At 40.7% G+C, this 26,031-nt stretch overlaps 2 protein-coding genes across 5 annotated transcripts in view; one reads left to right on the top strand and one right to left on the bottom strand.

The window, feature by feature from the left end:
- ELF1 (E74 like ETS transcription factor 1) overlaps positions 1 to 327 on the bottom strand; it is a 93,632-nt gene extending 93,305 nt beyond the window's left edge. For both annotated transcript variants that reach the window (XR_008449130.1, XM_054062633.1), the window contains exon 1: positions 262 to 327. The gene's annotated coding sequence lies outside the window, so the exon portion shown is untranslated. The remainder of the gene's footprint in view (positions 1 to 261) is intronic.
- WBP4 (WW domain binding protein 4) lies at positions 307 to 25,562 on the top strand. 3 transcript variants are annotated; one of them, XM_054062687.1, is made up of 11 exons: positions 375 to 428; positions 7,616 to 7,688; positions 7,824 to 7,959; positions 9,409 to 9,471; positions 9,568 to 9,691; positions 10,469 to 10,681; positions 11,558 to 11,604; positions 14,616 to 14,682; positions 16,655 to 16,797; positions 17,822 to 18,042; positions 20,424 to 25,562. In XM_054062687.1, the coding sequence occupies exons 5-11, from the start codon at positions 9,631 to 9,633 to the stop codon at positions 20,629 to 20,631; spliced, it is 960 nt and encodes a 319-aa protein (XP_053918662.1). In that variant the 5' UTR covers positions 375 to 428; positions 7,616 to 7,688; positions 7,824 to 7,959; positions 9,409 to 9,471; positions 9,568 to 9,630; the 3' UTR covers positions 20,632 to 25,562. The 3 variants fall into 3 exon arrangements, with proteins under 3 accessions (XP_053918656.1, XP_053918662.1, XP_053918672.1); XM_054062681.1 differs by lacking the exon at positions 7,824 to 7,959 and having other exon boundaries at positions 307 to 428; XM_054062697.1 differs by lacking the exons at positions 375 to 428; positions 7,616 to 7,688 and having other exon boundaries at positions 7,704 to 7,959.
- Positions 25,563 to 26,031: the final 469 nt, after the last annotated feature.

Here is a 26,031-nt window from a genome sequence, read left to right as displayed (position 1 = left end):
CGCTGCCCCAGGGCAAAGCGGGGAGCAAGGAAGGGGAAGGGCGGCGGCGAAAAAGGCTCGCGGCACCCCGGCACCCGCGCTGCCCCAACTCCTTCAGAAAGTTGTCAGGGGCGGCCGTCCCCCTTCGCCCCCCTCCCCCGCTCCGCATCTCTCGTCTCCCGCGGGGCAGGCGCAGCCCGGCACAGCGGACGCTGCCGGCGGCGGGGGTCAAACCAGCGGGGAGGGGGGCGCAGAGAGCGGCGCGGGGCCAGCGGCACTCACCGAGCGGCTCCCGGCCGGGCGGCTCCCGCAGCGCCCTCGCCGCTCCCGGGGGCGGGGGAGGAGGCGGGGGGGGGCGGAGAGCGCGGACTGAGCCCTCGCGGCCGCCGTCCCCGCGCGCCGCCCCCCGGCCCGGCCCTGAGCGGAGCGGAGCGGCTGCGAGTCGCCATGTGAGTGTGGGGACGGGGCTGCGGGGGGAGGGACGGTGCTTTGTGTCCCCGTGCCCGTCTCCCTGTGCCTCTGTGCCCGTCTCCCTGTGCCCATTTCCCTGTGCCCGTGGCCGCGTTTCGTGCCTGAGTCTCTGTACCTGTGTCTGTGTCCCTGTGCCCATGTCTGTGTGCCCCTCTCCCTGTGTTGCTGTGTCTGTCACTGTGTTCCTTTGCCCGCGGCTGCCGCCGGCGACCCCCGCCTCGCTACCTGGGTTAACTTCTGTTCCCTTCCCTTCTCCCCCCCCCCCCCCCCCCCCCCCCCCCCCCCCCCACACACTTGGTTGTTTGTTTCTGCTGTGTTTTCTGTCCCCTTATCGCTCCCGGACAGGCCGGGCAGGCTCGCCTCCCTCCCGCGGGGGGCCCCGTGCTGCGGGGACGACGCCTGCACCAAACCCCGGATCCCTAGTCTCCGGGCCCCCAAACCCCGGCCTCCTGTAGCGCCTGCCCCCTCCTCCCAACCCCTAGTGCCGCCAAACCCCATCCGCCTGTGCGATTCCCTCCCTCTCCCCCCATACCTAGTCCCCTATGGCACCTGCCCCCTTTCTCCAAATCCCCGCTTCCTGTACTTGTCTACCCCCAAACCCCAGCCACCTAAAGCCTGGCCTCCTGTGGCCCCAGCCCCTCAAACCCTGACCCCTAAACCCCAGTCAGCTGTGGTACATGCCCTCCCCTCTCCAAACCCTGGTCCCCCCCCAGCCCCTGGTCTCCTGTGGTGTGAGCCTCCAAACCCCAGCCCCTGTGGCAACTACCCCCCCCATCACGTCCCCCAAACTCTGGCCGCCTGCAGCCCCAGCCCCTCAAACCTTGACCCCTAAACCCTAGTCTACTGTGACGCATGTTCTCCTCTTTGCAAATCCTAGGTCCCCCCCAACCCCTGGCCTCCTGTGTTGCTGGCCCCCCAAACCCCAGTCTCCTATGGCACCTGCCTTCCCCCTTCCCCAAACCCCAGTTTCCTCTGGTACATGCCATCCTAAGTGGAACACCCTAAACTTCGGCCTCCTCTGGTCCTGGCCCCTGAAATCCCAGCCTCCTATGACACCTTCCCCCCGCTCCCCAAACTCCAGCCTCCTGTGGGACCTGCCTTCCCTGGCCCCCCAAAACCTCAGCCTCCTGTGGCACTGGCCCCTCGAACCCTAGACTCCAAATCCCAGCCTCCCTATGTATCTTTCCCCATCCCCCCAAGCCCCAGTCTCCTGTGAAGTCTGCCTCCCAACCCCCAACTTCCTATGGTGCTTCCCTCACCCCCATACTCCAGCCTCCTGTGGCACCTGTTTCCCCTCTCCTAAAACCAGTCCCCCAAGACGCGGCCTCCTGTGGTGCCTGTGCCCCAGCCCCCTGCTGCCCGACTCTCCTGTGGTCACCCTGACCCTGGGTGAAGTGTGTGGGAGAAAGCCACTGTGCCTTGAATTTGTTGGCCATCACTGGCTCTTTTAAGTGTTTAGTTAGAAAAATTGTGTTAAGACCTGACCTCATTTGGGGGGGGGGTATAGAGGAGAGGGGTATTGTAAAAATCCAAGCTTTGCTTTTAATATATTGAGATTGTTATATGAATGGCATTTGTTTGGTTTTGTTAATTTTCAAGATATCCTGACTTCTCAGATGAAAAAAATCTTAACCTGAAGAAAAATTTCTGTAGAGATTCATCTGTGCAGAAGTATGTGATGGTTAGGCTGTGTCAGCCTGTCTTGCAGACTGATAGTACATACAGCAGTGTTCTTAATTTTAGTTACTGCTAAAATTATATCTGAGCCGTTTCGTGACCCAATTTATGTTGCTGTTTTTTTCCTCTCTCTTTTAATTCTTATCATAGTCTTTTTGACCTGTCCCATATCCTCCTTCTGCATCTACAGCAGCAGAGCTCTGTTCTCAGGAGATATCCCAGACTTGAGATATTTAACTTCTGAAGGCTGACTCAGGCAGTTTGCTTTAGGTTCCCTGTATAAGGAAGAAATGCGCATCTGTGGAGTTCAGTTTGCTCCTCAGATGCCTATTTAGGATGGAAAGAGTGGCCTTTTGGAGGCAACTGTCTCTGTCTATAGACATGGAGAACTTGGGACAGCTCAGTACCTCACCTTTAGGCAAGTGAAGCTAGGGAAGATGAGGTCTGTGGGCACTCCATCCATGCTGAAGGCTGCCTGCTCCAATATTTCTTAGCATTCTTGTGTCTTGTTAAAAATATTTGTAGCGTTATCTCTCAAGTTACATAATTTGCAGTTTAGAAACGAGATCTGGCAATGCAGATCCAGGCAAATGATCTTCGGCACCAACACAGGTCAGATTGAGCAGCTTCTGCAGACTCTGCTGTCTGCTCAGATTGTCTTATGTGATATTATGATTTGTATGTTGTTCAGAGGGGACTAATATAGTAATAAAAAGAAACAGCCACTTGGCTTGTAAATTTGAATTTACAGAAGGATTGCCAAAAATATAATCAACTTGAAGGCCAGAAGAACTAAACCCTTCATAGAACTTGCCTGCTTCATGTTGATGAAAGTCACATCCAATACTGCTCTGTAGGAGCCCACATACATATATTCTCTAATGTTTTAGAAGGCCAAAAAGATGAGATTAGGTAGGAGGACAGTCCCATATACTTGGGTGTGTCAGGGATGCTGTTTTCTTGAGTCCTTGGTTTTAAATATCCTTTTTGTTTGTCTTCAAATGAAATTTAAGGGTACGTATCTATGAAGAGCTTTTAGGGTAAGATTAGTGTAGTATGAATGAATGGAGTTGCTGTGAATTATTTGGGAGCGTGGGTTGTTGGAGTTGTGACACTAAGATGTACTTCATGTTACAAGAAAAACTTTTTCTTTTTGGCCTCCTTCCCTGCTGATTTTCGTGTTGCATTCTTACTGATAATGGGATATTTGAATTAGAGTTGGCTGTTGTGGAATGGCTTCCTCTGTGGAGGAGGGCCTACTGTGAAATACGTGTGATTTTTTTTTTTTTTTTAATTCTTCACATTGCAGAACTATTTTATTTTTTTTCCTTTAAAAGTACACAGTATTCTGAAATAGCATTTATTGGTATTTCTGAGTACTGTCCTATTGAGTGGCTGTTACAGAACAGCCACAATAGCTAATCTGAGTTAATTTCCTTCTATAGTCAGTAATCTGTGAAGAATCTGTGTATTGCGTACTTCACACACGTGTATTCAAGAAGATGATGCCTGCACAGGCTATTCTGTTCTCACACCTGCAGAAAGCTGGAGGGTGTTAACTTTCTGTAAAGCCTTCAGAGGTTGTACATATTAAAACCACAGATGACTGCTGTGTTTTTTCCCCTCCAAAGGCTCATAAGTTAGATAGATATCCTTGATGCAACCCTGCCTGCCTCTCTGCCAAATTTCAAGTCTGATCAGAGCTATTAAACGAAAATGCTTCTAGATTTTGTTTACATGGCCAGTCTTTTTTTCTCCCTTGTGTTCAGAACCACCTGAAACTGTTGCTTCTTTTTTTTTTCCCTACCCACTTTTAATTTCTTCCAGTGTGTGGTAGGAACCTCTAGCCTGGTCTCGATGTTTGGCAAAGCTGCCTCAGCAGCGTCTTTATGATGAGGGTTCCTTAACTTTCCCCATATAAGGGAGGCTGACTGCACCACCTGTTAAAACAGTAATAATACTATAAGTTGTGAGGAGAAGCAGCTTGCGGGGTGATAGTTTGCGACCCTGCTGGAGTCACTCTGCAGGTTCCTTTCAGAACGCTGTTGACAGAATCTGTCCGCTCTGTATGCTCCCAAACAGGTGGTTCCCATGCAGTAGGTGTGCATAACCCAGGTGTTGCAGCATACGCTGTGTGATGCTCATGCCTCAAGAACTGAATTATGCAACATCAAAGTACCTGTGTTTCAGAGTTTTCTCTTTTGAGTTTAAGCAGTTTCACATCTTTAGAAATTGTCAATATGACAGGCACTGTTAATGCAGAATTGCTAGCTGTTCTTCCCCATGTTCTCGCTCTCTCTGAAGTTCTAAAGGAATTTCAGAAATCTGAAAATGGTTCTAACATTGATGCTGTTTGCACGCTACAGCTGTTTGCAGCAAAGAGCTCATCATTTCATTAAAGTTTCAGGAAAACCATTTGATGTTTGCTCCCTCTTTTCCCCTCTTTCCCCTTTCATGCTCTGAACTGTTGCACATTCTGCTTCTGAGTGGTTTGACCAGTAAAAGTTGAAGGAAAATCACTGTTCTTTAGGAGACACAAATTGCTTGCAAGTTAGTATGGGGTTTTCAACCCTGGCTGAATTTTACAGCAGTTTGTCTGGAAGCTGCCCAGTGCCCATCCATGTTGATGTCATTCTGTTCCCTGTGTGCCCAGTTGCAGGTTGCCAAGTTGACTTGCTCTGCCAGCTCTTGAAGATCGGGCTGTGACCAGACTTTGTCACAGTAAAACTTGCAGGGCTGGTGTCACCAAACTCCACCGTGGACAGCCACACCTGGTAAATGTGTACAATGCTGAGCCTCAACCCTGCAAACCCTGACGAGACAGACTTGATACACTCTGGACTGTCTCTTTGTTTTAGTGAAGGGAAGAAAAGTCGTTGTGGTGATGGCTAGCTTTCTGGTCCTTAGCATGCTGGCCAGTTGTAAAGCTGAAAACGGGCATCAGCCTTTACTGATACAAGTACACAAAGAAGACAAGAAGTCTTAAAAGCTGTACTGCTTGACTGCAGTGACTTTTGAAAATAGCTATGTTTCCCTTCATTTGTAAACAATTATTAAGGTATAAAAGACCTCTGTACCACTTCAACCACATCTACTCAAGCCCGTGTTTGGCAGATTAATACAGTAATCGTATACTGAAACACTGTGATTTATCTGGGTTAACTTTGGGTTGTGACCAAAGCCTGTGAAGCACTTGTAGCATCTCACTGAAGTGGGGTTTCCTTCACTTGCTGCTGCTTTCCAAACACTCCTCTCCGGTTTACTCTCATTGTAGCACTTGTGGTGCTTTGCAGGCTCCATTGTTGTTGCAGTGGCAGATGTTATTCGGTGGGTATTTCAGCTAAGCTTGTCTTTTTTTTCAGTGATATGAACTTACATGGAAATTCTTTAAGAGAATTACTCTGCATGTAACATTCCTTATGCTCTTAAGTCGCAGACATTTACACAATTAACTTCATTAATTGATAAAATACAAGATTTAGGGTTCCCAGGATGTCAGGTCTTCTGCACAGAGTATCAATCGCATTTATTTTACATGTTACAACAGAGAGCCCACTCCAATCTTTATTAAAACCAGTAGGAGATAAACAAAAAAAGCTTCTGTTGTCACACTGGGATTTGTACTTAAGCCCCAGGTGTGTCCTCAGGTTCTCCAGCACGATTACTGTCTGTGTAGCTACAGTGGTTGGTGACAGATGTCCATCAGTGTTTAGGAAAGAAATTGGTGGAAAATATAGCTGTGAAAATACAGCTCATCAGACTCTCAGGACCTGACTTTTGGTGAGTGCAGCTGTACTGTCTTAATTTTAGCACTTACACTGGATTCTGTAGAAGAGAAAAGCCTGGTCTCATTAGGTTAAACTTGGGAATACGCACATGTCCTCACATCGCAAAAACACACAAGCTCTTCTGCAAATTGTGTTTTGTGTCAGAATTGGTCCATTGCCTTAGGAAGGTCAACCCAGCTTTTAGCTGGAAATTTTTCTTACATGATGTTGAAGAATTGAGAGTTGATTTAGGAGCTATAGCTCAAATAGGAAAAAGGATCTTGAGCTGTTCCTGAGCTCTGAATTTCTCCCTCCCACTCAGCTGTTTTTTCAGCCAGCGTTTTCGATTTCCCAGGTTTTAGCCCTGGTACGATTTGATATATAAATCTGAAAAGCCTTTTAATTAAATGTGTGAGTAAGTAATCACCCAGTTTTAAAGTGCACCATTTAGGGATGAACGAATCTCTTTTTATATCGAGGGAGGCCCAGCTGCTTCTTTCTAGCTTTCCAGAACACTGCTTGTTGGTAACACAGTATTGCTTATAGGTTGATATATTTTTGCAGAGCGTGTTCTTTGCACTTAAACTTTAAAGTAATCTTAGCCTCTTAGTAATTATATTTTTACATTAAGCAGTGGTAGGAGAGCTTATTTTGGTATCTGCTTAAGAGTTGAGTCAATCCCGTCTGTTTCTGTTACAAAAGATCTGCTCGCACATATCATGATGTTTGAGGGAGCAATTGTGTATGGAAGAAGTTTTGTTTTTCTTGAGTAAAAGTGCCACGGAGTATTTTTCCTTGAACTCTGTACACTGATATTCAGATGGAAGGTAAACATTCAGGTTTTGTGCTGATTTTTTTTAATGTTCTCAGCGTAATCTTGAATTGTTTTTGTTTTCTTTTCACCCCTTGTTCTTTTTTTCATTTTAACTTAAAAACATACAAGTCTGCTGCTGGAATGTGTTCTTTTTAACCAAAGCATTGCATTTGTTGCTGCAAGCCAACGGGAAATGGAATTGTTTCTGCACAAGCTTCATCTGGCACTAGAAAGCATTTTTTTGTAAAGAAACAGCCATTAGAGGGATTGCTTTTTTATTGTTAAATACTTTTATGTGCTAACTTTTGAGCTCTGGAGAGTTTTCCCCATGTTTCCTCACACATATACAACTTACCTAAATTGCAAGGCTCAGATACATTTTTACAGTGAAACATTTATACATTTTATTGCTGTGTTGGTGACTCCCACAGGTCAGGATCTGTTCTAGGATTCCCCACAGCAGCTCAGGTTGTTCAGAAATGTACCTTGTGTTGCTAAGGTCACTGTGTACAGCATCCGAAGCAGACTGCTACATTAAATCAAAGTTTTATGCTTCAAAGCAGTTATTGTATACATTTTTATGAAAAAATAGTGCAAGTTGCACTTTTATGACAGTTCTGTGTTTAATGAGGGCTTCCAAAACTGCTGGTTTATATCTGGCTCACCTTGTCTTGTGTTTCTGGTTCTTACAGCATCACCTTTATTGTAAAAATTTTGCAGTCTTTTGGGGGTCAGATGGGCACAATCCCGATATGGAACTGTGCTTTATGAAATGCACTAGCCAATATAGCTACTCTTGCTTGCTCCCCAAAGACAACTAAACTCAGTTTCTGAAGCTATATATGTATGTAAAACTGTGACTTTGATTATTGTTTCAGATTATACATCTTTTTTTTTTCCTCTTCAGGGCCGATTACTGGAAATCTCAGCCAAAAAAATTCTGCGATTATTGCAAGTGCTGGATAGCAGACAACAGACCTGTACGATATCAATGATTCTGAAATACTAAGAATTTGAATTACAGGCATTTAACATCACTTTTGATACTAATCTATTGATGCATGAGGTTTTTTTGTTTAAAACTGCCTTTGTAATTCCTGTGATATTTAAAATAGGTTATGTCAGAGCCAGAAACCTGCATCCGAGGTGGTGTGTGCTGTCCTGCTTGGCAGTACAGATAAGAACTGAAATATCTGACCCTGCTTTTTCTTCAGGTTCAGTAACTTAACATTTGATCTGTCTTGAAATTTTGTAAGTATTTCTGTGCCTAGCTTTCGTATGCAAGTAGAAAGCAAAACCTGGCATATGTACTGTTTATATATGCTAGGCCTAGTACAGCCAGCGCTATAAGCGTTTAAAGCAGTTTTCTTTCATTTCACACAGCCCACAGAAACATTACTGGGGTAAAGGTGTTTCTGACTGGCAGATGCCTTTTGCAGACTACTAAACCCATCAGTTTCTCACTTAGGAATCAGTTTTGCACCCTTCACTGGATGCCAGGGGTACTCCAGGAGCTGAACTTCCATCAGGCTTACAATTAGATATCTGCAGCTCAGAATGACAAGTGTGAGCTAATTGATTCAAGTTTCTTATAGTCAGTGAAGAAAAATACATGTTAAAGGGGGGCATTTGGGTAACTCCTGAAACCTGCCTTTAAATTAGATTGATCATCTTCTGGATGTGCATTCTTTGCACATCGGTTTCTGCAAAGAAGTTCTGAGGTTACTAGGTCAGGCTTGGGCACCTAGCATCTGAACACCTAAATGAGCTCATGTGCTTTGTGTTGGAACCATGTGAGGACTTCCACTGCTGTGTACCTGTAGAGCTGCTAAGCCTCTTGCAGTTCCTGCTGGCTTCAGTCTTTCTGGCAGCTTTTTGGCTTGCAGATTGTTCTGTTGCCCTTAGTTACCCAACTATTCCACCTTGTATTTTCCTCTCTGTCTCTCAGATTTGTGGACCTGCAGACTAGTTTAAGTTCATGGTAGTTTGTGGGGCATAGCATAGTCTAATTAAGGACTGTAGCTAATACTTGGAACTCTTAAATAAGCCATATTGGTTTTAAAAGTTTGCATAACTGGTATAAACTGGAGAGGGGCAGATTTAGACTAGACGTTATGAAGAATTTCTTCACCGTGAGAGTGGTGAGGCACTGGAACAGGTTGCCAAGAAGGGAGATTGTGGCTGTCCCATCCCTGAAGGTGTTCAAGGCCAGGTTGGATGGGGCCTTAGGCAGCCTGGTCTCATGGGAGGTGTCCCTGCCCATGGTGGGGGGGTGGAACTGGATCTTTAAGTTCCCTTCCAGCCCTAATTATTCTATGACTCTATAAAACAGTTAAAAAAAGACAAGGGATGATATTTGGAAGAATAGTATGGATAGGGAGCCCAAATTCTCTGTTACTTGCCTCTAATATGCATGCTGAAGAGTATTATTTGAAAAAATTTAAATCTTATAGACTATGAAATTTTATGATATCATTTTTAAGCGTTACTGATTATTCTTCATTTCCATGTTGAGTGTTTCTCAGTGTTCTGGAATTCCTATAGCTGTAGTGTTTGCTGTAAGAGTTTTCCGAACAGGTTACGTTTAGTCTTGTTCAACTAAGTTTAGTCTAACTGAATTTGAACAAATTAAAATTAATTAAATTAAAATTATATAATACATATTGTTTTTCTTGGTTTTTTTCCCTGATTTTTTTTAAGAGCATTGACTTTCACGAAAGAGGAAAGAATCATAAAGAAAATGTGGCAAAAAGAATCAGTGAGGTAAATCAAATATCTTATTTGTATGAATACTTATTGTTATTCTCTTTCACTATCAGACATTTAATTTATCCTCTTGGGGCTTTTGTTTTGTTTTAGATTAAGCAGAAAAGCTTAGACAAAGCAAAAGAAGAGGAAAACCTGTCAAAAGAATTTGCAGCGATGGAGGAGGCTGCAATGAAAGCATATCAAGAGGATTTGAAAAGGCTTGGAATTAAACCAGGTAGCTAATATAACTGCCAAAAGATTAAAGACAGAGTTGAAAGAATACTTACTAGAAATGTTTTTTTCTTAGATTAGATTTTAGGAATACGAGATGAGGCCTCTGGGACTGTGTTAGCTCAGTTAAAAAAGAAAAAAAGTAGTCTGCAAGTTACCAGTAGTACAAGTTACAGTACAGAATATTTTTTGATACAGTATCCTCTGGTCTGTGGAATAATCTGTTTTGGAGTAGAAAAATTAAACAATGTGAAAACAAAAAAAAAATAGGCTGTAGTTGGTGCTTTGAATCAGCAATGCCACTTCCCTTAGTCAATTTTAGGTTATATTTTGGCCAGTTGGAGACAAAACTTTCTGTTGAGTAGGAAAGGTTGGTTTCCCTCTGCTGTCAAGACAGTGAAGATGAGAATCTCCTACTCATCTTGCAGTCCAGCAAGTATTTTTGTTCTGTCGATGCAAAGACATGTTATGCTTTTTAAAAAGTTTGTAGTTTCAAGCTTGTGTAGAAGATGTCATTTGCATAACTCTTTTAGTTTCTTTTTTGTTGTTTAGTCAGCTTACGTGTTACTCATCTTTTGATATTTAGACTTTCTTATGACATTATAGCATTGCTACAATGCAAGGTTCTTTGAATATAATCTTCTAAGTTTATCTGCTATGAGTGTAATAGTAGCGAGTGAAAATACTCAATGAGAAGTTTCCTATTTGTTCTTGCTCAGGAGTGACTAATACTTAAGCTCAAATTACTACTTTTTTAAAAGGAAGTGTTCTTTTCTTTAAGATGATGTAGGTCCCAGTTCGACACAGAGTAAAACACAGAGTAACACAGTGGAAACTAAAGGAAAGAAAGAAAAGAAAGAGAAGAAGGAAAAGAAAGAAAAGAAAAAAAAGACACCTCAGGATGCCTCAATGCCACCAAAAACTGAAACAAAGGAGTGGGTACAAGGATTCTCTCCCGAAGGCTATACATATTACTACAACACAAAAACAGGAGGTAAAAACTAGTGAGAAGCAAATGCAGATATAGTTATTGGATATAAATGAGAGAAAATTACCTGTGCTTCTTTTCTGCTCTCGCAGTAGTGAGTTGATTATGAAAATGTGAGCAATTAGGTGAATTTTTGATGTTTAACTTTCAAGACTTGGGCATCCAAAACTTCAGATTGTTTTTGCTGTTTGTTAATAATGGGAGAATCCAGTAATTCCTCACTTTCTGGAAATGTTTAGCTTTTGAGGGGGTTAAGTATACAAAAGACAGCTGTGTACTTCCTAAGGAAACTTTCTTGTCAGTAATGTGAAATAAGTTTATTGTGCCCAAGTAAATGAGAGCAGTTATAGATTGCTGCCTAATTGTTTCTTTCCATATTTACAAGATTTATCTAACTGACTGACTTCTGTTAAGGAGCTGTGTTATGATCTACTTTAGAGCACAAAAGCAGCCCTCTTTTATGATTAACAAGAATATTGCAAACTGTTTCTTAGCAATTTAAGGATTGACATTAGTATTTACTTTAGCCTTTCCTCATACAAGATAACTTCCAAGAGGTAAAAATCTTGCGTATTTAGTTTCTTCTTGCCTGTGCTACCATTTAGAATTAAAACCAATGCTTTATTTGTACCAAAATTCCATTACCTGCATATCAGTAACAGTCTGGAAGGCAGTTATCCTTGGTAAAAGCAACTGATGCTTTGGTTTATTGTTCATGCCATCATCTGATCAAGGATGATTTATATTTAAATGAGATGTAACTATACTACTTGTTTGTATGTGTGCTGACATCAGTCGCATACCCTTTAGATCTGTTTTTTTCTAAATACTATCAAACATAAAAAAGATTGAATGATGAGTGAAATGTTTTTGTTTTTTAAGAATCACAGTGGGAGAAACCTAAAGGATTCCGAGGCAACTCTCAAACGGTAATCAAATACTGTTATTTATACTTTTTTTTTTTCTTGTAAAAATTTATCAGGAATAAGCTGAGCAGTTTGCAAGTTTTCTGATTGCAGAAAATAAGTTATTTACTCTGAGTAAACTTAGGAAAACATAATTTGAATATATAGAATGTCTTACTGAATAATTGTTTAAAACTGTAATCGTACAATACAAATCTTTTTTGGCTGATGTTTTATGAAAAGAAGAGAAGTGATAATGATGGTTGTGTTTTTAAAGAATATGCTTTTTTTAAGCTTCAGCCTATAAAATTGAAAACTTGTGAAATTCTGAATAAATTCTGTTCAACATTTTGTGAATGAAATATAATTTTAAAAATTAAATCTTAAACATTTGAAATAGTTAAGACTTCTTTATGTTAGGAAACATTGAGATCGCTTTGTCAGATAGTAAAAATAACAAATAAGAGTACCTGCTTTTTGTGTGTGCTTTAGGATATGGTTATGCGACAATCTGTCTTTTGCATAGGTTTCATATGGTCATGGAACCGATATGCAGGCGACCTGTTAGGAAATTACTTTCTTTTCCTTATTTAAGGCATAGGGAAGCTTGCAGACTAGTCCAAAGACAAAGATTTCTTGTTACTATTAATCGACTTTCCCCTGTTATTAATACTACGGGATTTTTATGCTTCACAACATTAAACCCAGGATTTTTACAACACTCACATGAAGTGATGTTTCCCCATATTCAAGATAGGTGTTATAGGTACAGTATGATTTAAGGACAGTATTGTTTGCTAACATTGGATTTAATGCTACAGATCAGAAAAGCCTGGCGTTTTCAGAGTGCTTAATGTTCTGTAGCTCTTTATTGTTGCATCTCAAACGGCAGCCTATGCATGGTAACAGGTTACTTACAGTCAGGGAAGAAAATGGTTGTAATTGTGTATATTTTTAGGCAATTGAGTCAATTCACAAAACATACAAGAAGTCTTGTCTGTATTCCATCTGTTGTTAAGGCAGTGTTTTGTCTCAGAAATGTAGTCTTTTTCCGTCCAATGTTAATTCCCAAGAGACTTCACACTTCTTGTCTTGGCTGCCCATAGTATGCTACTCTTTCTGATTCCTTTTTACTGCGGTTTTGCACAACTTGTTAATCAGCCCTTCAACTTTATCTTTACAGCCAAGGCATAGCTGTGCAATATTTATTGGCGAATCTTACCATAGCCTTCCCCTGAAAGAGGTGGTCCTGTGACTAATCTTGTAAGGTCCTTGCCCTGACAGTGAGCTATTTCAGGGAGTGAAGACATCGGAGTGAAGACATCAGAGTTTAGGTTAATGTTTTATAGGCTTATTTCCTTGCCATCAGCTCTCTGTGTAATCAGAGAAATGCTGGCGCAGGGAGAGCAGATGGAGGAGAGAAGGAGCTCCCTTCTTGGCAGCAATTTGAAATGTGCTCATCTCGGCTATATCATAAACACACACCTTCAGCCTCTGATATCTCTCTAATGCCACATGGCTGTGTTTTGCCATTCCTCCCTCGCCCTGCTTGGTGACTTTGTGGTGTCTTTTTTTTTTTGCTATTGCTAAAAACAAGCACTTGATTGTTCCCTTATTTAGTCTGAGCTACAGATATTTGCAACATTCCAGATCTCTAGCAAGGGCTTGCACTGCCCAGAAATTAAAGAGCATGCTTGCAATATGTAGTGCAAGTGAGATTCACAGGTCCCCCTTGTTTTACAGCATGCTAGCTTGCTGCTCAAACTTTGTAAGAGGTGGAGAGAACAGAGTAATGAAAAGGCACGTTGAAGTCTACCTACACCTTCAGTTAGATTGACATCCTGCGTATTAGCATTTATGTAGTAGGGTACTCCATGTGCTTAATGTCAAACACCTGCTGAAGACCTCTAAGAACTGGATCTTAGATCCATGTTAGATCCATGTTTAGGATCTAACTCTAACAGAAAGAATAGGTTGTACTTAAAACTTGTCTTTCACCCTCTTTCTACTTAGATAAAATAAATCTTCCTTCTGCTTCTTTTGTTGAAACTAGCACTCTGAAACTTTAGAGGGCAAAACCTTGGGGAAATGTACTCACTCAAGGCTTTCTTGCTTTTTCCCTGTCTAAACATACTGATAATGTTTTTCTGTTTCCCATATAGCTTTCTACAGAGAAAGTGTGAGAACTTTAACTCCTGCTTTTGTTGTGGTTTTATAAAAAGCACAAAGTTTTAATAGAGTACTAAGCAAATGCGTGGGGGGGAGGGCGGTGTGCAGAAGCCCATGGAGGGGTGTATGTATATATCTGTATACAGAGACATGAATTAATGCAGAAATCGTGTATGGTGAAGCTGCACAGAAGTTCTGCCCAGGACAGGGAAATGGACACCTTTAGTACTTAGGGAGCAGTGAAGTAAGTATGTGTAAGTGTTGATGAAAATCACATTCTTAAGGAGGATGTTAAGTCACCTGTGATGACTGATAATCTAGCTGTGGCTGATTCTGCAAAACACCTTTATTTTAATTACACTTCCACAAAGGCATACCAGCAACTTCTGCTGCATTTCCTATGTGTTTATTAATGAGTAGGGAAAACAAGAGCTTTGTTGAAATTGGTGTTCCATTAAGTAAGTAAATTCATGTCATGCTTTCCTGCAAAGTTCTCTTTAATATTTTTCATGAAAATCTATTTTGGAATAAATTTTAGAAAATTTGTGTTTGCTTGCTGATGTTTAATTTGTGATAGTAGTTATTGATACTGTTTTTCTATAGACCTCACAAAACCCCGAGTCTTCCAGGGACATTTTTTCTTGGTCTTTACTTGAGAGAAATGTCAACTGTAGGTGTGAATACTTTGGAAAGAAAAAGCATGTAAAATAATGGCTTTAAGGCTTTTACCATAATTTAAACTGTATGGGAACCTCTATCGACTCATACCAGTCCACTGTTTGAAAACATTGTGCATTTACAGTACTTTTAAGTTAAGGCTGATGCTAAAACTCTCTTTTTTAATTACCTTCTTATCTTTTTCTCAGGCAGCAGAGTGGGTGGAAGGTGTCACTGAAGATGGTCATACTTATTACTATAACACACAAACTGGAGGTATGGAGGGTTTGTTTTCCAGTTAAGCTCTGTTTCAGAAGAGAGAGTATTCAGAGCACCGTTTTATTTTGCATATAGCTGCATTTTAAGGCCATTACTAAGTTTTGTATTTTTAAGTTGTTACCCTAGATGAAATATACTCGTTGCTTAACTCAATGCTGACTTCATTGTCTGTATTGTTGGTGTGTGTGCATTTGTGCTTCACAGGTTTTTTTTAGACATTCAACTTCCAACTCTTAAAATATGGGTGATACTTTCTGTGTTGCAGTTATAGTTTTGAAACCAGAAAGGGGCAGGATTTTGTTTTGACAGGTGTGTAGGGCGGAATAAGAATCTCCTAAACTTTTCCTCCTGATGATGTAGCATTGATAAGAGAGTCCAGATTCTTACCTCCTACTTCTTTTCCCTGTTTTTCCCAAATGGGGAATTTTGTAATAACTTCCAGAACAAGCATCTGTTTTCTAAATCTGTTTGAATTATTTTAAGGTCAGTGATGCCTCTTTCTGGATGGCAGGTGATTTTATGCTGCCTATGAGTTTTCCTTCTGCTATTGGGTATGAAGTGGCATTCCCAGCAATGCCAAGAATAGAAAAAGAAACCCAAAATCTTTTGGTTTTTTCAGCATGCCAGTCCCCTGCTCAAATGATTTGCAAGCTTTTCCTTTTGAAGGGGAAATGAGACATTAGTTATTTTTAAACATTGCCTTCTAAGTTCAGACATTTTAGGCCTTTCATTCTATTGTTTTTTAAAGTTCTTCATTGATGCATGACACTCATGAAGAATGTCTTTGTAATCGTATTTGGTAAAATTTTGGCACGTGAGGTTTTAAAGGGACCTCTTGCTTCTGTGTAGCTCTAAGTAACTTGGAAATGCTTCTTAATTGTTAGTTCTGTTAACACTAGTGCCGTCCTCTGAAGACAAGACAAATGGTTAACTGAGGGGATTGATAGTAGGATCTAACCTGAAGCATGTAACCAGAGGCCAGTATCTCTAGGCTTAGCTCCTGCCATGGTTTAGGAGGCTGCAGCTTGCTCCGCTTGCTGTATGTGACACCTGGAAAGTGAACTTTCTCAGTCACTGGTCTGAAGCTACATGACAGTGGTACCCTTTAGAGACTATTTCGTTCATTCAGAGCTGCTCATTGGCAGTTTCTTACACCTTTACTTCTTCAAGATACATCTAGAGGCATACCTGCTAAATGTTGTTTTCAGTTAGGGATTTCTTTGGAAATAGATAAAATAATGGGGAAAATAGTAGTTTTATTACATTTGAAAGCTTAAGGAAAACAGTAGATTGACAGTTGGTGTACTTTTGCCTTATTGTTACTAAAAGTAGTTTTAAGACCATTGAGTCCAGTTTTATTTAAATATTTCCTGTCATTATATTTGCTGCAGTACTACTTTCTCATCGAAAATGAGGTCACGTCCTGTAGATACTTTCATGCCTTTTCAAATACTGTTTGTATTTCCTTGTTTACTTGACGTGTTTTTAATTAGAGACCTAATGTTGCTGAGCCAAGTAGCACAGAGGGGATTTATCTGCCCAGGGAGCTGAGGCTGGCAGTTAAGAGTTCTTTACCATATCCTGTCTTTGTAATCAATGGACAGCTTAAATCAAACAGGCACCCCTAGAGGGCAATTTGTCTGTCCTGTGTTAGGATGAGAGGGACCACAGTCTTGTAGACCACAGTTCACCATGCATGATGTTTTTCTTAAGCATTAATTACAATAAGCTCTATGAACAGTGAACTTCGCTGTTAAGACAGTATCTTTGCTGGGAAGGGAAATGTTATCTTTTTGGTTATGTTTATTAAAACAAACATACCAAACGAGGGCAAAAGCCTTGTCCTAAATTATTTGCTCTATTTTTGCATAAGGCAGCACTGCTGCCTACTGCAAGGTAATGTTGTTAAAGTAATAACTGATCAGAATTAGAAACATAAATAATGTGGTTATTCAAATATCCTGGACAGTATCCACATGGGAGAAACCGGATGGGTTTGTTTCATCTTCAAACGAGAAGAGTCAACGTGACAAGAATTCTGGAGAGCTTGCATCTGAATCAGACTCTGAAGATAGTGAAAATGAAGCACAGGGTTCAGAAACAAATTTAAAGGTAGGTTCTTTCTTCAGATTTATTTTACATACAGTATTAATTTTCTAGCATGGGATAATTTAGCTTTTATCTCTTGTGATAGGCTGTACTCACTCTCATGAGGTTAAACCGTATGACTGGAAGTAGAAGTTTGCAGTTGTTTGAAGAGTAAAGTGAATTTTTATTCTATTATTTGGCCCATTAGTGGCACTGTTCCAGAATAGAAAGTATAATCTTTCCCTCAGTCCACCAGAAGTAGACCAAATTCTACAAGAAATGTGATGTTCTCTGCGAAAGGTCACTGTCATCTCTTTGAAATAATCCACAAAATTTTTTGGATTTCAATGTGAGGGTGTGACTTGTAACCTTCATTGGTAGATGTGACTGCCAATAGACCTTCAGGGAATGCCTTTGACTGGAAATAATGTGGTTGTAGTTTCTTTATTAATTGGCTGCACATAGTACAAAACCTGTATCACTTACATAGTCTTGTCTTCAGATTTATAACTTAAGATCAGGGTGTAATTATGGCTCTGGTTCGATCAGATGTTTTTTCTGAAACTGGTAGTTCAGAGCAAGCAGAGACAGTTTAAATATAGAATGTATTCCTAGACGGGTATTGATTCTAAAATATATATTTTTGTATCCCTGTGCATCATTATATACTAGTAGGTATTAGATGTGAAGTGTGTGTGTGTGTGTGTTTTCATGTGCAGAAAACTGTATGTGAATTTTTGCCTTTTTTTTTTTAAGGTGGTAAGCTTTGTTTTTAAGTAAGTTTACGTTGACTGCTCCTTGCTAATTGCAGCCTTGATTTTCTGACTTGAAATTTTTGTAACATTTAAGATTTTTTTTCAACCTTGCATGTGATGAAACTCAAGGAGAAAAATTTAAAGATAGTATTACAATATGAGGGTGTTTTTCCAAGTTTCTCTTGGTTGAAAAGTATGCATAGTAGATAACAGTTAATGAAAGATGTAAAATAAAAGCTACATTGTGTTTTTATTTAGGCATTTTTGCTTAAGGTGGGTTTTTTCCTCTTTAGAGGAAAGGAGATAATGGTGAAGAATCAGAGGAAGGGAAAAAGTCTCTCAAAGCTAAAAAGTTAAGTCCTTATGGAAAGTGGCGAGAAGTTAAGCCAGCAGAAACTGTTGATAAAGAGGAGAGTACATCAGAAACCTCAGGTGATGCAGATAACAAGACCAACCCTTATGGAAAATGGAAAGCACTTCCGGAGAAAAAGGAGGAAGAAGAAGAAGAATCATGGTGAGCATCTTTTTACCGTAGTTATTTTCATTATATTTGTTTCCAGAACTACTTGTTTTCAGAGCTGAAGCTTTTTCTTCTGAATCCTGGTAGAATTAGCACTGCCATGATTGGAAACGTAGCCCAAATACAAGTTCTTTCCTCACTGATTATTATAATAGCTGTCTGGGGCGGGGGGGTGTTTTAGTGTAGATGCCCACTATAAGTACAAAGTAAATTTAAGTGATTTCAAGTATCATTGTCATCCATCATTTTTCTCAGAGGATGAGTATCAACTCTTTAAATATATTTAAGGTTAACATCCTCTCCTTCAACAATCTGGTTCAGCTGCCTCAGAAGCTCTTGTGACTGTTTTTCAGCTGCTTTCAGCCTTGAACAGTGTAAGCAGCTTTCTCAGGGCCTCCAGCTTTCAGACTAAATTCTGTTTTTTTCTGATGAGTAATTCAGTGGGCTAGTTCTGCCTGGACTCTGAGATCTATGTTGATCTCCTAGGGCCAGCAGCAGCCTGATCTTGGTTGTACTGGGATAGCATTGCTATGAATTCCTTCCCTGCACAATCAGTCATTGCTGACATAATGAGTATGGGGTTTTTTACTCCAATCAAATTCTACCTGAGCCCTGGATGGTTGGCTGAGTTACTTCCACGAGCAGTGAATTATTTCTCGCTTTGTGTTATTGTACAGAGCCTGACTGTTCACTTGAAGGACACAGCCTAAAAAAACATTTCAGCTTTTTTGTCTTGTGTTCACTAAGTATTGCAGGAAAAGATTTCTGGTGGAACTCTTTTTCTTGCTCCATAACTTCCCTCATTTTGAAACAAAATTAAGCAAAACCAAAACAAAATCCAGTACAGCCTCTTCTGCTGTCACTATAGGTAAGTCCTGGGGGCTCCTATAATGTGGCAAGATACGCTTTCTGTAATGATTTGAATAAGGGGATGAAAACCAAAATGTGTAATCTAGCTATGCCAGTTTTAATTCCAGAAGCTAGCTGTCTCTCTCGTGTCTGACCTTTCTACTGCAGATGTTTTCATGATGTGCCTCTGATCAGGAGGGGGGAGTGATTTTGTTTTACTGTGTAATGCCTGAAGTGGCTCATTTTCTTGTGAACTGTGCTATCTTTCATGGCCAGTTTCTTGTTGAGGGCCCTCTAGGAGTCTGGAGAAATTAAGTTTTGGAGAATTAAAACAGTCTTTTCCCTCATACTTACATTCTCCAGCATTTTAGTTCTAAATTATTCAGCAGATACAGTTTTGGCACTATTTGAACTAAATTAAGCACTGATAGACTTCATTGGAGATGATAATGTCACTTGATCGGTTCACATAACACCTCCTTTATGGGACCAGCTTAACTGCTCCCTGACTCTAGAGCGGATAAGTTCTTTCAGGATTTTGGAAAACACTGTCCAAATCCAAGTTTATAGTCAGTCTGTACATTAACACATAGGCTTGATATATACTCACGTGTAAATGAGGCAAATGCAGTTGCTCATATTTGCCTTAAATTAAGACTAGGCACAGTGCCAGTCGCTGTCAGGAAGTTTACATTGTAGGGATACTGCAACACTCACGTTTTCTTGACTTGCAGTCATTCTCTTTTATGGGTGCTTGAGCTGGTCCTTGTGTTCCTCGCGAGGCACACAAACTGACGTCAGACTAACACTCCATATTACTGAAAGATTTATTGTACTGCTTGGCCAAGAACACAATGTGCATCTCGCTGCAGTAGTGTTATGCTGGTGTGATTCCTCCTGGGCCTCTGATTTAGATCATTTTCTGCGAGCTGTTTGGTTGTTCTCCATTGTATGTTTATGCCACAAGTTATTCTTGTAGAATACAGTGGTTTGCCTTTGACCTGCTAGTCATTTTTGGATGATGTCTTTGATTTGTTCAGATCAGTGTTAGCGGCACTCCTGTCCTCCAGAGCGGCTTCTCCCAACTTGGAGTCACTGGCCGATTTTGTGAGCCTGTTCTCTGTTGTGTCGTGCAGACTTTCAAGGATGGACAACTCTGGAAAAGCATTTTTGGCAGTGAACCGTTGCTAATTACTCACTGACAACTGTCTCTCGACATTCTTAGATTTACACACACACAGCCCTGTTGTCTTTCACAGGACTTTTTACCTGATGAGTACTTGGGCCGTGATATAAGCTCTGTGAAAAATCAGGTCTTCATTTTTCACCTTTCATACCAGCCCACACAGAAGAAACAAAGAACATGAGGGTTTTTCTTATCCATGTCTTGATGATGATCTTGGCTAAAAGATTGCATCTAGCTCAAAGCTACTTAGACAATTGAATATCAGTGTCGCTGTCTGCAGTGTAACGTGTTGTTTTCTCCACGTAGATTAACCCTTTATGTTTTTTCTCTCTTCTCCTAGCGAAAAAGTGGACCTGGAGCTTCCTAGTACAGAGAGTGAGAGTCTAGCACCTCCAGTGCTAGAGGATGCAGAAGATGAGACAGTGATATTTAAAGAGAAGACAGTCACCTCCCTTGGAGACCTGACAGAAGGAGTGCCAACATTTAAAAAGAGGAAATTCGAAAATGGGAAATCTAGAAACTTAAGACAAAGACTAAGTGACCAGTAATCATTTTAGATTCTGTTCAAGATAGAGTGAATCAGAAGTTTAATATTTTAAATAGGCTTTTATAAAGAAAATGTTGGGTAGCAATTAAGAATTTATAGGTATTAAAACATATGTGAGTTGTAATATTTTTTTATTTCATTTTGATGTGATTGACTTTGGAATGGAAGTTTGTCTCATATTCCTTATGCAATATTGTAAATATGTTTCTTTTTTTATGTTAACCTTACCATCTAGGTTCAATTTGCTCTATATATGCTGTTTTAAATACATTGTGTAAGGTTTTTTACTCCTTTTCAAAGTACGGGAGAATGTAGTAATCCTTAATCTGGCAAAAATGATGCAGACCTTTTATTTCTACAGAGAAACTGGATCAACAGCATCTACTAGAGAGTAAAATCATCCCTAAGACCGTGTATATGAAGTATTTTCCCCACTAATGCTAGGCTTACTAACCTTCAGCTAATCACTTGCAAAAGAGTAGGTGGGGAAGAGTGCCAACATTTCAGATAGCTCATTTAAAAGCTCTTGTTAGAGGAGTGAGTTACATGACTGCCACTCATTTCAAATAACATTCTGAAAGAAATAATTTCTGTACATGTGTGATAAAAGTATTATATTGCTGTGGAAGATTTAAACCTGTTGAATCTTAACTTTTAATAACCGCACCAGAGCCACCCCTGTTGGAGCAGATATTTCTGTGATGTCGTTCTGTTGTCTTTTTGTTTTCTTATTGTCTATACTGGATTTTTTCTTTGTTTTTACACGTCATTTTTACCTGCTACCAGGTAGAGCACCAATTTTGAGGCTGAAGGGGTTTGTCTCTTCATAAGAGGAGCACGTTGAATAGCTGCAGTGTTTGCTAAGCTGAGAGGGGCTAAGTGTATTGAAGCTTCATCATTCTCAGTACCGTAGGAGAGGAAAACAGAAGGTAGATAAGGAGAGCTGATGGCTGTGCCATCCAAGGTGGTTTGGACATTGTCTTAAGGATTGTAAATTTGATTTCTTCGCTTGGTGGGATTGGTTTGTATTTTGCATCAAGGTTCATTGGCTGTGTAAGAACATAGCTACGCTCATTGTGTCTCTCTATGTCAGACAGTGGACCATAAAGGTTCAAATCAGAAATCCATTAAAAATATGTCTCCCCTTCTAAAAGTCACAGTGCTTTGTTCAGGAGAGTCTCAGTCAAAAACAGAGGGTGCCTTTATGACAGTTGTCAGAGTCCAGCTACAGCAAAACAGACTTAGTAACTGCTGAGCTTAAACTTCACAGAGAAAATTACTTGATCTGTCAGATCAGCAGAGAAAGGACTGCAAGACAGGGAATCTGTCTTACCATGTATTACAAAGGAAGCTGAAGTCCTTTTTTCTGTTCCGTGATGCTTTCTCTGTGTGTAATGGAGAATTAGGGTATTGTATTTAATCCCATGTGTGTGTTTGGCTCCATCAAGGTGGTTGTATTTCTTCTGATGTTTGTTTTGAGAAATTTGAAAGTTTCCTGTAATATCTAGAATGGGATTGTCATTTAGAGATGTGGGATGTGTGCTGGATGCTCTCAGTCGTAGATGCAGGAAGGTACGTGTACGCCACATGAAAAGCCTCATGTGCAAGGCCAGAGCAGGAACATCCTTTCTGCCAAGGAGTGGTTGTCAGGTTTCTTAAAAAACAGATTTTTCAGGTTTTGTTCTTACTTGAGCATTACTCCAGCCGCTGGGAGCCTACTCTAACTTGAAGCCTCCTTGTGTTTGTGACCAGTTTATACTCACTTCCTTCCAATTTACACAAGTATTGCCCTTCAGCTAAGTAGCTTTTCTTCATCTTGAATACATCATGTCCTTTCTGAATCACATAAAGCGTCCTTGTATGACAGGACCTTCAGTGATCCACCAGCACTTCTCTTCATCCATTCCAGCCTGTGTTTGCCTAGCGCTATGTTCAAGGAAGATTTAAGCCAGACATGATGTCACTAATACTTCCTTAGCATATTGGAAATAACTCTTGATACATCCCGAAACCACATTTGCCTTTCACATGACTGTATCATGCTGTCTGCCCTATGATTTACCAATACAACCAGCTCTTTCTGCTCCTTGACCACAGCCAACGGCCGAGTTAACAGCTGGTCATGCTTTCCTTTCAAGAACTCTTTTTTTTCCTTACAAATCTATTTTATACTGCTGTACTCATCCTGCTGTTGCTCCAAGCCTAAAGTGTATTCATCTCTTTATGATCTCTGAGAAATTATTTTGTTGTTTATGAGTACAGTTCCATACAATAGCTTAGGTTTCTTTGTAGGCTCCACTTTTAATATCCTTCGAGTTGGTCATCTTTCCTCTTTTAGAATTATAGAATCATTAAGGTTGGAAAAGACCTCCAAGATCATCATGTCCTACCGTCAGTCATTTAGTGGGCACATCTTTCCTTAAAAATGTTTTGTCCCGTGGAAATGGTGATAGGCAGTGATTTGAGATCCCTGTAGCTAAATTGCCTGAGCTGATGTTGAAAACATCTGAAAATGAAAGTGTTTGAAGCATGTTCCCTTGAGGAGCTGCTGTGGGTTATGATACAAACTGAAGGTCTTTGTCAAGTACTGCGTGTAACAGCCAAACCAAAACAAGTACTTGGACTAGGAAAAAATAAGGAAATGTTTTCTTTGGTCACTGTTAGTAAAGCTCATTTAAATACCATCCGCTTGCTTTTGCTGATGTGACTTCTACATCCAGAATTTCACAAGGAAGCAGAGCTTCGCTCCCTACTGCCTCACAAAGTCATTTTGAAGAGACACCAGTTCACTCTGTCCTCGAGTGTAAATTATTATAATAAGGGCCGGTTGAATCAAATTGGATCTATCCAAAGTTTAATTTTGCACTATGCTGTTGAATTCCATATTCTTATTGTGTATTTAAACCAAATATTTTATCTTCTATTCAAAAATACTGTCTTGTGTGAGATTTAAGGGAGATGCTGCTTTTCCGGGACATCTGTTCCCCACAGATCTCTCTCCCTTCTGTGCTATCTCCCTGAAAAATCTGCATTTGGAATTTGCTGTAGGAATCCTCTAGGTATTCCCAGAGTTACACTCCTCGTCTGTTAATCCTTCCTTGGGCTGCACTGGTTTCTGACAAAGGAATGTTCTTGTTACTGTTCCAGAGGAACAGTGTTTCCAGAACAGTGTTTTGTTTCTGACTAATCCATTTTCTGTCATGCAGCATGTTTTTATCTGCTTGCCTACTTTTGTCACAAGCTCGTTGGATGAGGACTACATCCTTGGTGTCATTGACTGTCGTAGAACCTATTAGTAGTATGAGGAGAGTCAGGGAGAAAGGAGAGAAATTCACAGAAATTTCCATTGAATTCTTCTGTGTGGTTTTGAGCAATTCAATTCACTGCGCTGTCTCTTTGTTTCCTTGCTTCATGTTTCACCTGTCTTGTCAGTTTAGAAAGAGAGCTTGGCAGTACAGAACGCTTATCTTTGGGGTGCGTGGTTTGACACGAGGGCCCGCCTGAAGCTTGTGATGCTTTGAGAAGCAAACATATTGCAGATACTAAAAAAGAGAAGAATGTTCTTGGGTCTGTGTAATGCCAGAAGCTGTGCAGAAAGATGCTCCGTTTCAGCCAGGTTCTAGAATAGTCCTTCTTCCTATTTAGGCAGAAACAAATTTTAACCCTTCACCTGGGAATTTGTAGATTGGAATCCCGACTTTCCCGACGGAGTAAAGTTTGCTTTTTATTTCACCCTTCTAGATAAAATCTGTGCTGCAGCATCATCCAATCCAAATATTCAGATGGTAGAAGATGGGAGGGCTGATCATGGTGTGGTTCAGAGTTAAATTCACTTACTTATACATGTATAAAAACATTTCCCCTTCCCCCTGAAAAAGGTGTAATTTCAGTGCATATTTTGGCATCTAAGAGAAGGAGTAAAAAACTTTCATGCTGCTTGGGTTTTTTTTTATTTGTTTTTTGAGTTGTGCCTCCCCTTTTTAGTACTTTTATTATTATTGGTGTCTTCCTCAAACCGTCTTCCTCCAATATTTCTACATATGCAAATCTCCGTATCGCTGCTGTGCTGCATTTCTAGCATCCACCTTCACCTCATCCCCTGTTCTACTGAGATCTTTGGAAAGCTTCACATTGTCTCGTGTCGCCCACCGTGTCTCCAGATCCCAGGTCAGGCCAAGCGCTTCTGCTGCCTGTTTGCGTCATGCCCTGAAGTACAACCCTACCTGTTTTCAAACCCCACCCTATTTCAAGAACCAACTACGTGTGCTCCTTGGATTTTTAATGATAATTTGTTTTCCTGTAAGAGATCTCATTCCATTCCTCCTACAGGCTCTGCAGCCCTTAAGTCCTTTTGCTTGTTGGTACAAAAGCTGTCTGTGTACCTTCTGCCATCTGCTACCCTTTGGTTCTGTTTTGTCAGCCGTATCTCTTCAGTCTCTGTGTATCTACCTCGTCCGTCCTTTTCCCTTCTACCCGCTAAATTATTTAACTTAGAGATTGTGTTAACTGTTGGTGTGAGTAACAAATTTAGCTTTGTGATGTGTTTCGAGATGTAGCTTGAATGAAAGTTTCTGTACAAAGCAAAAAGTGTTGCAAATCATAATCCGAAAAAGGCTAAATTTGCCCGGGATTCCCAGAGAAGGTCAGCAAACGCAGAGTTTATTTTCCCTGGAAGAGCAGAAGTCACCTACCCTAAAACCCAGCAGACCCAGGGCTGAAGACAGTGGATTTTAATGGCTTGTATAACTCAAGGTGCCGTGCAGAACAGTGGGGTGACTGAAGAGCGCTTGTTTTGATTTCGAAGTATTGTCTGCGAGGTGAACAGCTGGTTTCTCTCTAACAACTTCTCAGCTGCAATTACAAATAAATATCACAAGCCCTCAAAGAGAAGTTTCTATGAAAATACCAAATAAAGCTTTTGTTTGAACCATCTGTATTACCATTGTTCATCTGTTCAGGGGGTTTAGGACAACCTGAAAGATTTATGGGTGCGTGTTCTATTAAAAAGGGGACCTGAAGTAAATGTAAACCAAAATAGGTGTGTAAATATGGAAATACTTCTTAAAAGGAATACTTGTATTACATGGTCACCAGCACAGCGTCTGGGTACCTTCCCGGAGTGCATTAAGCACTTTGTGGGAATTGCTTTATTCTGTGCATCAGTGATAAGTAACAGAAGTAAAAATTGTTAGTTTTAAAATCCTTCCCAGAGTTCAGGTAAGCTTTGCTGCAGTTACTGTTTTGTTATCTTGAGTACTGTGTTCAGTTCTGGGCCCCTCACCACAAGAAGGATGTTGAGGCTCTGAAGTGTGTCCAGAGAAGAACAACGAAGCTGGTGAGAGGGCTGGAGAACAAGTCTTATGAGGAGCGGCTGAGAGAGCTGGGGTTGTTGAGCCTGGAG

The sequence above is a fragment of the Cuculus canorus genome, chromosome 1 (genome assembly GCF_017976375.1).
Source record: "Cuculus canorus isolate bCucCan1 chromosome 1, bCucCan1.pri, whole genome shotgun sequence".
NCBI classification, from domain to species: domain Eukaryota; kingdom Metazoa; phylum Chordata; class Aves; order Cuculiformes; family Cuculidae; genus Cuculus; species Cuculus canorus.
Note: the sequence above shows the minus strand (reverse complement) of the source record. Positions and strands in the feature narration are given on the sequence as shown.

Coding starts and splice junctions, on each gene's coding strand:
- WBP4 (XM_054062681.1), top strand. Junction 9,692..10,468: donor AAGGCTTGGAATTAAACCAG/GTAGCTAATATA, acceptor CTTTTCTTTAAG/ATGATGTAGGTCCCAGTTCG. Junction 18,043..20,423: donor GAAGAAGAAGAAGAATCATG/GTGAGCATCTTT, acceptor CTCTTCTCCTAG/CGAAAAAGTGGACCTGGAGC.